At 41.8% G+C, this 12,261-nt stretch overlaps 1 protein-coding gene and 1 long non-coding RNA gene across 4 annotated transcripts in view; one reads left to right on the forward strand and one right to left on the reverse strand.

The window, feature by feature from the left end:
* Positions 1 to 12,261, forward strand: part of LOC146460690 (uncharacterized) — a 71,418-nt gene that overhangs the window by 17,820 nt on the left and 41,337 nt on the right. The gene's annotated exons all lie outside the window — the stretch shown is intronic.
* LOC146460691 (uncharacterized) lies at positions 9,512 to 10,259 on the reverse strand. The gene has a single exon (XM_085087874.1). The coding sequence runs from the start codon at positions 10,244 to 10,246 to the stop codon at positions 9,515 to 9,517; it is 732 nt and encodes a 243-aa protein (XP_084944000.1). The 5' UTR covers positions 10,247 to 10,259; the 3' UTR covers positions 9,512 to 9,514.

Raw genomic sequence — 12,261 nt, forward strand, 5'->3', positions numbered from 1 at the left:
AAACGTAAGAAAACTAACCCCCAAACGTAAGAATCCTTAACCCCCATACTTAAGAAAACTGACCCCCAAACGTAAGAATTACTAACCCCAAACGAAAGAATCCATAACCCCCAGCTTAAGAAAACTAACCCTGAAACGGAAAAATTACTAATTCCCAAACGTAAGAATTATTAACCCCCAAACGTAAGAAAACTAACCCCAAAACTTACGAATCCTTAACCCCCAAACGTAAGATAACTAACCCCCAAACGTAAGAAAAGTAAACCCTAATAGTTATAATAGCTAACCCCCAAACGTAAGAAACCTAACCCCCAAACGGAAGAAAACTAACCCCCAAACGTAAGAATTACTAGCCCCCAAATGTAAGAAAACTAACCCTTAAACGTGAGAAAAACTAACCTCCAAACGTAAGAAACTTTAACCCCCAAGCGTAAGAAAAGTAAACCCTAATAATAATAATTACTAACCCCCAAACGTAAGAAACCTAACCCCCAAACGGAAGAAAACTAACCCCCAAACGTAAGAATTACTAGCCCCCAAATGTAAGAAAACTAACCCCTAAACGTGAGAAAACTAACCTCCAAACCTAAGAATCTTTTACCCACAAACGTAAGAAAAGTAAACCCTAATAGTAATAATTACTAACCCCCAAACGTAAAAAACCTAACCCCCAAACGGAAGAAAACTAACCACCAAACGTAAGAATTACTAGCACTCTAACGTAACAAAACTTAACCCAAAACGTAAGAATCCTTAACCCTTAAACGTAAGAAAACTAACCCCCAAACGTAATTTCTAGCTCTCAAACGTAAGAAAACTAACCCCTAAAGGTAATAATCGTTTACCACCAAACGTGAGAAAACTAACCGCAAAACGTAAGAATTACTAACCCTCAAAGGTAAGAAAACTTACCCCCAAACGTAAGAAAACTAACCCCCAAACGTAAGAATCCTTAACCCCCATACTTAAGAAAACTGACCCCCAAACGTAAGAAATACTAACCCCAAACGAAAGAATCCATAACCCCAGCTTAAGAAAACTAACCCTGAAACGGAAAAATTACTAATTCCCAAACGTAAGAATTATTCACCCCCAAACGTAAGAAAACTAACCCCAAAACTTACGAATCCTTAACCCCCAAACGTAAGATAACTAACCCCCAAACGTAAAAATCCTTAACCCCCAAACGTAAGAAAAGTAAACCCTAATAGTTATAATTACTAACCCCCAAACGTAAGAAACCTAACCCCCAAACGGAAGAAAACTAACCCCCAAACGTAAGAATTACTAGCCCCCAAATGTAAGAAAACTAACCCTTAAACGTGAGAAAAACTAACCTCCAAACGTAAGAAACTTTAACCCCCAAGCGTAAGAAAAGTAAACCCTAATAATAATAATTACTAACCCCCAAACGTAAGAAACCTAACCCCCAAACGGAAGAAAACTAACCCCCAAACGTAAGAATTACTAGCCCCCAAATGTAAGAAAACTAACCCCTAAACGTGAGAAAACTAACCTCCAAACCTAAGAATCTTTTACCCACAAACGTAAGAAAAGTAAACCCTAATAGTAATAATTACTAACCCCCAAACGTAAAAAACCTAACCCCCAAACGGAAGAAAACTAACCACCAAACGTAAGAATTACTAGCACTCTAACGTAACAAAACTTAACCCAAAACGTAAGAATCCTTAACCCTTAAACGTAAGAAAACTAACCCCCAAACGTAATTTCTAGCTCTCAAACGTAAGAAAACTAACCCCTAAAGGTAATAATCGTTTACCACCAAACGTGAGAAAACTAACCGCAAAACGTAAGAATTACTAACCCTCAAAGGTAAGAAAACTTACCCCCAAACGTAAGAAAACTAACCCCCAAACGTAAGAATCCTTAACCCCCATACTTAAGAAAACTGACCCCCAAACGTAAGAAATACTAACCCCAAACGAAAGAATCCATAACCCCAGCTTAAGAAAACTAACCCTGAAACGGAAAAATTACTAATTCCCAAACGTAAGAATTATTCACCCCCAAACGTAAGAAAACTAACCCCAAAACTTACGAATCCTTAACCCCCAAACGTAAGATAACTAACCCCCAAACGTAAAAATCCTTAACCCCCAAACGTAAGAAAAGTAAACCCTAATAGTTATAATTACTAACCCCCAAACGTAAGAAACCTAACCCCCAAACGGAAGAAAACTAACCCCCAAACGTAAGAATTACTAGCCCCCAAATGAAAGAAAACTAACCCTTAAACGTGAGAAAAACTAACCTCCAAACGTAAGAAACTTTAACCCCCAAGCGTAAGAAAAGTAAACCCTAATAATAATAATTACTAACCCCCAAACGTAAGAAACCTAACCCCCAAACGGAAGAAAACTAACCCCCAAACGTAAGAATTACTAGCCCCCAAATGAAAGAAAACTAACCCTTAAACGTGAGAAAAACTAACCTCCAAACGTAAGAAACTTTAACCCCCAAGCGTAAGAAAAGTAAACCCTAATAATAATAATTACTAACCCCCAAACGTAAGAAACCTAACCCCCAAATGAAAGAAAACTAACCCTTAAACGTGAGAAAAACTAACCTCCAAACCTAAGAATCTTTTACCCACAAACGTAAGAAAAGTAAACCCTAATAGTAATAATTACTAACCCCCAAACGTAAAAAACCTAACCCCCAAACGAAAGAAAACTAACCCCCAAACGTAAGAATTACTAGCCCCCAAATGTAAGAAAACTAACCCCTAAACGTGAGAAAACTAACCTCCAAACGTAAGAATCTTTAACCCACAAACGTAAGAAAAGTAAACCCTAATAGTAATAATTACTAACCCCCAAACGTAAGAAACCTAACCCCCAGACGGAAGAAAACTAACCACCAAACGTAAGAATTACTAGCACTCTAACGTAACAAAACTTAACCCAAAACGTAAGAATCCTTAACCCTTAAACGTAAGAAAACTAACCCCCAAACGTAATTTCTAGCTCTCAAACGTAAGAAAACTAACCCCTAAAGGTAATAATCGTTAACCCCCAAACGTAAGAAAACTAACCGCCAAACGTATCAATTACTACCCCCAAACGTAAGAACACTAACCCGCAAACGTAAGTATCCTTAACCCCCAAGCGTAAGAAAACTAACCCCCAAACGTACAAGTCCTTAACCCCCAAATGTACGGAAACTAATCCCCAAAAGTAAAAATCTATAACCCCTAAACGTAAGAAAACTAGCTCCAAACGTAAGAATCCTTAACCCACAGACATAAGAATTACTAACCCCCAAACCTAGAAATCGTTAACCCCCAAACGTAAGAAAACTAACCCCCAAACGAAAGAATCCATAACCCCCAAACTTAAGAAAGGTAACCCCCAAACGTAAGAATTAGTAACCCCCAGAGGTAAGAATTACTAACCCCCAAACGTAAGAAAACTAACCCATAAAGGTAGGAATCCTTAACCCCCAAACGTAAGATAACTAACCCCCAAACGTAAAAATCCTTAACCCCTAAACGTACGAATTACTAGCACTGTAACGTAAGAAAACTAACCCCAAAACGTAAGAATCCTAGACCCCATACGGAAGAAAACTAACCCCTAAAACGTAAGAATTACTAGCCCTCAAACGTAAGAAAACTAACCCTTAAACGAAAGAATCCTTAACCCCGAAAAAGTAGGAATTACTAACTAAGAAACGTAAGAATCCTTAACCCTTAAACGTAAGAAAACGAACCCACAAACGTACGAATTACTAACCCCAAAAGTAAGAAGATTAACCCCCAAACGTAAGAATGCTTAACCCCTAAACGCAAAAAAACTAATCCCCAAACGTAAGAATTACTAACCCCCAAACGTAAGAATCCTTAGCCCCCAAACGTGAGAAATCTATCCGCCAAACGTAAGAATTACTAGCCCCTTTACGTTAGAAAACTAACCCCCAAACGTAAGAATACTTAACTCCCAAACGTAAGAAAACTAACTGCCAAACGTAAGAATTACTAACCACCAAACGTAAGAAAACTAACCTCCAAACGTAAGAGTAACTAACCCTCAAACCGAAGAAAACTAACACCCAAACGTAAGAATCGTTAACCCCCAAACGTAAGAAAACTAACCCCCAAACGTAATAATTACTAACCCCCAAACGTAAGAAAACTAACCTCCAAACGTAAGAAAACTAACCTCCAAACATAAGAATCCTTATCCCCAAACGTAAGAAAACTAACCCACAAACGTAATAATTACTAATCCTCAGACGTAAGACAACTAACCCCCAAACGTAAGAATCCGTATCCGCCAAACGTAAGAAAACTAACGGTGGCAGGCCGAAGCCGCCGCCGCCACGAACACAAAAATAAAATGCCACAGCTTGAATGCACTTCCAAAGTTTAATGAAGACGAAAAGGGCGAAATACGAAGATAACGTATAATCCAAAACAAGTGTGCTAGTGAGTGGTTCGACTGAAATAAAATAAAACGGGAATTATAAATTACAAACTGAAACAAAACAACAAGAACTACGCGAAATAAACAAACCGAAATATACAAGTAAACAACTAAGAGAAATACTTACAAAACTGTGGCCATAAAATCTTGAAAATAAAAATGAAATGCGAAGAACGCTTACCAACTGAGAAATATACCCGCTCGCAGAACACGACGCAATACAAACTTGAGACGGAAGAAAATAACCTAGCTGGAAAACATTAGCCTATGTACCGACGCGGTTTGTAAATTTTTATGTAACACACTGAAATAATTCCGTGCAAACTCCTTAGGGATAAATTAAATTCTAGGCGCAACATTCCGGCCCCTGAACTTTAAACGTTAAGTTCACTTAAACTTTTAAGCGTCTAGAAAAGTAACGAATAAATAAATGTTGTCTTAAGGACATTTGAAAGTTCAAGTTCACAAAAAGTGATCGGCGTTTCCTTGAAAAGTCCTCCTTTAATGACAGTTCTCATTTAAGGTCCTGCTCAAGAATGCACAGCTTCGTAATCGGTCTTGTCAAAGTAATTTCTTGGTTGCAATCTTTGCTGATCTAACGAGATTATCTCTTCCAGTATGCACTGCAATGATCCGACCCAAAGGCCATTGTCCACGTGGAACTCTTTTATCAACAACCAAAACCAAGTCGCCAACACAAAAGTTCCTTGACGGTCTTGTCCGTTTTTGGCGTTCTTGAAGGGCAGGTAGATAACCTGACAGCCATCTTTTCCAAAATACACCCGCTTAGTACTGAATTTGTTTCCAACGGCGCTTGCAATATAGATCATTCTTAGAAAAAACACCTGGTGGCATGCTACCGTTCGGTCGCAGGAGCAATAAATGGTTGGGCGTCAAAGCTTCGAAATCTGTAGGGTTGTCGCTATTGGGCGTTAAAGGACGACTGTTCAAAACACTTTCCACTTCAGTCAACGGTGCGAAGAGCCTCTCCAGACACCAGCTGATCCCTCAACAAACTTGCAAGGACTTTGCGCGCAGACCGGATTATGCGCTCCCAAACTCCCCCCATATGGGAAGCTCCAGGTGGATTAAATCGCCAATCAATATCCCTTTGCTGAAGAAACTTCTCAATTTTTTGATGGTTCCAATCATTTATGGCTTCTCGAATTTCCCTCTCTCCTGCGCATAAATTGGTGCCGTTGTCACTTCGTATGATCTTTGGATGACCTCTGCGATTAATAAATCTCCGAAGTGCATTGACAAACGAATCTGTATCCAAAGACTCAGTCACCTCTATGTGAGTGGCTCTCATGGTTAAGCATGTAAAAAGGCATCCATAGTGCTTTACAATACTCCTACGCTGTTTGACGTACAATAACCCGAAGAAATCAATACCAACGGAAGCGAACGGTGGCTGATCAGGGGTCAGCCGATCTTCGGGTAAACTCGCCATCAGTTGTTGTCCACGAACAGCATTCTGTCTTCGACAAGTAAGGCATCTCCCAATCACTCTTCGAACAGTAGCACGACCCTTAACAATCCAGAACCTTTGACGGAAGCTTGCCAACACGTATTCCTGGCCAAAATGCCCATTAAGCTCATGATGTTCCATGATGATAAGGCTAGACAAGTGATGGTTGCTTGGTAACAAAATCTGATGCTTTGCTTGGGAATTTATTGGAGCATATTCAAGTCTGCCTCCGACTCTAAGAATTCCCCTCTGATCCACCCAGGGCCTCAACTTGTAAATTGAGCCACTCGAGCCTGAACATCTCAGTACATGCTTCTGCCAAACCAAAGAACTTGACCTCTTTTGAGCGTCTAAAACTTGAGGAAATGACACTCTCTGCACATACTTGATTAGCTCAACTTCTGCGGTCTTTATGTCTTCCAAAGAAAGTTCCTTGGGTAGCAGACGGGCGTCCAAAGGATTATTAAGTCCCCTACGTGAATAAAGCTTGTTCTTTATGAATTCTTTGAAGCGGATAAGCCAAGCGACACCCCTCTTCAACTTGTACAAGGAAGAATAACGTTGGATCATCGAATTCAATGTTGTTTCTGGAAAAGCCGAAAGATGAACTTGTATTTCCTTCTTGATTTCCGGATCCTCATCTAAAGTCTCGTGTAAGGGTTCTGGGAAAGTAGGCCAGAAACGTTCATCTTTCCACAGGAATTCTGGACCGCTAAACCACTGAGTGTTATGAATCATCTCATCTGCGGTTGCCCTCTGCTAATTAAATCTGCTGGGTTATCGGAAGTCGGCACGTACCTCCACTGGACAGGCTCAGAACCATCATGTATGACTGAAAGTCTATTGGCGACGAAGGTATGAAACCTCTTGTCCACATTCCTAATATATTGCAGCACAGCAGTAGAATCTGACCAGAAAATTGACTTGTCGATCGCAAACTCCAACTCTTCACGAAGTACTCGGTCAATCTTGACTGCGAGGACAGCTGCCGACAGCTCCAGCCTCGGTATGGTCATCGGTTTTACATGGGCTTGACGAGATTTTGCCACAAGAGAGTTGCAATGAACCAGGCCGCCCGCATTTTCAAATCTTACATATGCAACTGCCCCAAACGCCACTTGGGATGCATCGGCAAAGTGGTGAGGCCAGGCCGTCCGTATTTTCAAATCTTACATATGCAACTGCCCCAAACGCCACTTGGGATGCATCGGCAAAGTGGTGAAGCTGAGAAGACAATATCTCTCCAAAGTTTCCTGGCTTAAGATGCCGCGACACGACGACTTGAGAAAGCTTAGGCAGGTTTGCGAGCCATGTCTTCCAGCGCATAGCTTCCTCTGATGCAATTACATCATCCCATCCTAATTTCTTTCGACAAAGGTCTTGGAAAAGCTTCTTGGCAGACACGACAACAGGTGACACCAGCCCAAGAGGATCATAAACCGAGCTTGTTACGGATAAAATCCCTCTTCGAGTGAAAGGTTTGTCCTTTGGTACAACCTTGAAAGTGAATGCGTCTGTGTCCACATTCTATTGAACTCCGAGTGTTCTCTCGAGGGGAAGATTGACGTTAAACAAATCCAAATCCAACACTGACGGAGCTCTTTCGTTCTTCGGAATGGTCTCCAACACATCTTTATCATTGCTCAGCCACTTGGTTAATCGAAAACCACGTCTGGACAACAAACCACAAAGCTCAACCCTTAAGCGCACAGCAAAAGCCCTTGAAGAAACCGACTTAAGACAATCGTCAACGTAAAAATTCTTGAGCACAGTATCGATCACTTCATGTCCAAAATCGCCATCGTTGTCCTGGGCAGTCTTCCTTAAAGCAAAACTCGCGGCACTAGGCGAAGAGGTACTACCAAAAAGATGAACCTCCATTCTGTACTCAACTGGTTGCTGTCTCACATCGTCACCAGGCCACCACAAGAAACGAAGAGCGTCGTGATCCTTTGGGTCAACTCACACTTTATGAAACATGGCCTCGATATCTAAGATAAGGGCAATCGGTTCTTGACGAAATCTGTTGAGTACACCAAACAGGTTGTTGGTGAAATCAGGACCATGTAACAGCTGATCATTCAACGACGTTCCTCGAAACTTTGCTGCACAGTCGAACACTACTCTCAACTTATCTGGTTTGTGGGGGTGGAAAACTGCATGATGCGGAAGATACCACAGAGGCTTGCCAGTGGGGTGGAGTTCCTCTTGAGGCACCCGATGGGCGAACCCCTTGGAGATGTAATCGTTGATTGTCCCCTTGTACCTTTGAAAGAATTCTTCATCGCGCAGAAACCGTTTCCTCAACAACTGCAACCTCTGCTCGGCCGCCAATCGATTGTTTGGAGGATAAGGTGGCTGATTTCTCCAAGGAAGATCTACTTGGTTATGGCCAGAGACGATCTTAACTGAATCTTCCATCGTTTTTAATGCCTTCCGATCTTCTACGGACATAGCCACTTTAGAACTGCATAACGCATCAACGAAATCTGTCCTCCAAAACTTTTCTACTTGCTGCAATAACGCCTCATCCCGATCACCCGTCTCTCTTCCAACACCCAAAAAGCCTCTGGAGCATTGCATCCAATGAGCAGCCTAACATCTTTCCCTTGGATCTCTGGAAGCTCAATGTCGCTCAGATGAGGCCATCCTTTCACATCTTCAGGCATTGGAATACTTCGACTTGAGATATTTAAGCTATCAACGGACCACACTCTCGGTATTTCCAATGTTGAAGCACCATCCAAAGAACTAACGGTAAACTTCAGCTCCAAGCCGGACTTAGCACTGTCCTTCTTCTCTTGTGTGGTCAGGAAGAAATCTCGCCGTTCACCCTGAAGACCTAACTCCTTCACCAGCTCAGAATCACAGAGAGAAACATCTGATCCATTATCCAGGAGAGCGTACGTTTCTAACATACGACCAGACAATCTGTCACGTACTTTGACCGGAACAACTCTGAGGCGTATTCTCTTCTCGGTTGTCTGGCAACGGTTGTTTTGGTTTCTTTGATTTCTTGCACCGGCCCCAATCGCATAACTCTGAGTAACATGACCTCCACCAGAACTTGCATGACCTTGGATATTGTGATATGCACCGGAAGCTGAACCAACGCCAATCGTGTGACTCTGCGTGACACGATCTCCACTGGAAGTTATACCAGCCCCAGTTGCGTGACTCAGGAAATCGCGATATGGTCCGGAAGTTGTACCAATTGTCATTGTGTGACTCTGGCTAACACGATCTTCAACTAAGCGCGGACGAAGAACCCCTTCACGAAAGCGATCGACGTAAATGTTGCGGTTCGCAGACAGCTCCGTAGGGGGATGGATCACCGTCATATGCTTCCTGTTACAAACTTCGACATAACAGGCACTCTTTTGCAGGCATCCCCTGGCTATGTGTCCCATCTTGAAGCAATTGTCACACAATCTGTGTTCTCGCAAAGTGTTTATGCGATCGGCATGCGATTTTCTTTTGAACTCCTCACAGGTCCATAACTGATGTAGGCCTGCACATACAACGCACTTCCCGGACCCAACACCAATATCTTGGTTCACAGCAGAACGGCTGTTATCATTAAATGCGCTACTCTTCACGTTGGAGGAAACAGGCTTGACTGAGCCCCCTTGAGCCGCGAAGGTTGTTCCCCTTGATGAGCTGCTGGGCCTGTTAGTCTTTTGGTCTTCTCTCTGTCACTAGCAACGATGTTTCCAAATACAGGATCGTTCACTGCTCGGGCTCTCTTGGACACAAACTCGGAGATGTGGTGAATTCTAGGTCTCAACCCCGACTCTTGCAAACGATCAGCAACCTCTAGCCACTTGATTCTAAGATGAAACGGAAGTCTTTCCACGACGCTCCTCAGGTTGTCGGCGCTATTGATCTCGTTCAGGTACCCGATGGATTCCAACACGTTTTGACAGTCTCTTAATTGATCCGCAAAGGTCAGCAAACCACGCTGGTCGTACGGCTTTAACGGAGGACTGCGAACTACCCTATTGAGGTGAGCAGTAGCAATCTTGTATGGATGTCCAAAACGTTCCTCAAGCAACGCTCTAGCTGTCTGATATCCAACAGCAGGGTCCAAAGCCGAACAGCTGCTAATGGCGTCCCTTGCCGTCCCTGTGCAGAATTGCAACAAATACAAGAGGCGCTCGCTATCATCCGATGCGTTTCTTCCGATGCTGTTCTCAAACGAGCGAACAAAATTCCAGTAATCGAGTGGATTTCCGTCAAACTTGCTAATGTCAGGTTTTGGCAAGGAGAATCCTTGCTTAATCGTAGACGCCATTGACTGGAAGGTCTTCTGTTGAAGTCCAATCATTTGTTGCTGCTAATGCAATAATTGTTCAACGCAATACAACCTTAAGACGGATAAAAAAAAAACCTAGCTGCAAAACATTAGCTTATATACCGACGCCGTATGTAAATTTTTATGTAACACACTAAAATAACTCCGTGCAAACTCCTTAGGGATAAATTAAATTCTAGGCGCAACACTAACCACCAAACGTAAGAATTACTATCCCCCTAACGTAAGAAAACTATTCCCCAAACGTAAGAATCCTTAACTCCCAAACGTAAGAAAACTAACCTCCAAACATAAGAATTACTAACCCTCAAACGTAAAAAAACGAACCAAAAAACGTAATTTACTACTAATCCTCAGACGTAAGACAACTAACCCCCAAACGTAAGAATCCTTAACCGCCAAACCTAAGAAAACTAACTCCCAAACGCAGGAATCCTTAACCCTTAAACGAAAGTAAAACTAACTCCCAAACGTAAGAATCCTTAACCCCCAAACGTAAGAAAACTAACCCCAAAACGTAATAATTACTAACCCTCAAACGTAAAACAACTAACCAACAAACGTAATTTACTACTAATCCTCAGACGTAAGACAACTAACCCCCGAACGTAAGAATCCTTAACCGCCAAACGTAAGAAAACTAACTCCCAAATGCAAGAATCCTTAACCCTTAAACGTAAGAAAAACTAACCCCCAAACGTAAGAAAACTAACCCCCAAACGTAACAATTACTAACCCCCAGACGTAAGAATACTAACCCCAAAACATAACAATTACTAACCCCAAAACGTAAGAAAACTAACCTCCAAACGTAAAAATCCTTAACCCCCAAAGGTAAGAAAACTAACCCATAAAAGTAATAATTACTAATCCTCAGACGTAAGACAACTAACCCCCAACGTAAGAATCCTTAACCTCCAAACGTAAGAAAACTAACCACCAAACATCAGAATTACTAGCCCCCAAACGTAAGAAAACTAACCTCCAAACATAAGAATCCTTAACCCTTAAACGTAAGTAAAACTAACCCCCAAACGTAAGAATCCTTAACCCCCAAACGTAAGAAAACTAACCTCCAAACGTAAGAATCCTTATCCCCCAAACGTAAGAAAACTAACCCCCAAACAAAATAATTACTAAACCCCAGAGTAAGAAAACTAACCCCTAAACGTAAGAATCCTTCACCCAAAAACGTAATAAACTAATCCCTAAACGTAAGAGTTACTAACCCCCAAACGTAAGAAAACTTATCCCCAAACGTAAGAATCCTTATCCCCCAAACGTAAGAAAACTAACCCCCAAACGTAGAAACTACTAACCCCTAAACGTAAGAAAACTAACCCCCAAACGTAGAAACTACTAACCCCTAAACGTAAGAAAACTAACCCCCAAACGTGAGAAATCTTAACCCCCAAACGTAAATTTCCTTGACCCCTAAACGTAAGAAGACTAACCACCAAACTTAATAATTACTAACCCCCAAACGTAAGAAAACTAACCAACAACCGTAAGAATCCTTAACCCCCAAACGTAAGAAAACTAACCCCCAAACGTAAGAATTACTAGCCCCTAACCCTTAACCACCAAACGTAAGAAAACTAACCCCTAAATGTAAGAATGACTAACCCCCAAACTTAGGAAAACTAACCCCCAAACGTAAGAATCCTTAACCCCCAAACGTATGAAAACTAACCACCAAACGTAATAATTACTAACCCCCCAAAAAAGGAAACTAACCCCCAAACGTAAGATTGACTAACCCACAAACGTAAGAAAACTAACCCCCAAACGTAACAATCCTTAACCCACAAACGTAAGAAAACCAACCCCCAAACGTAATAATTACTAACCGCCAGACGTAAAACAACTAACGCCCAAACGTAAAAACCCTTAACCCCCAAACGTAAGAAAACTAACGCCCAAACGTAAAAATCTATTCCCCAAAACGTAAGAAAACTAACCCCCAAACGTAATACCTACTAACCCCCAAAAAGAAAACTAACCCCCAAACGAAAGAATCCTTAACC

The sequence above is a fragment of the Pavona decussata genome, unplaced genomic scaffold, assembly GCF_977016875.1.
Source record: "Pavona decussata unplaced genomic scaffold, jaPavDecu1.1 SCAFFOLD_208, whole genome shotgun sequence".
NCBI classification, from domain to species: domain Eukaryota; kingdom Metazoa; phylum Cnidaria; class Anthozoa; order Scleractinia; family Agariciidae; genus Pavona; species Pavona decussata.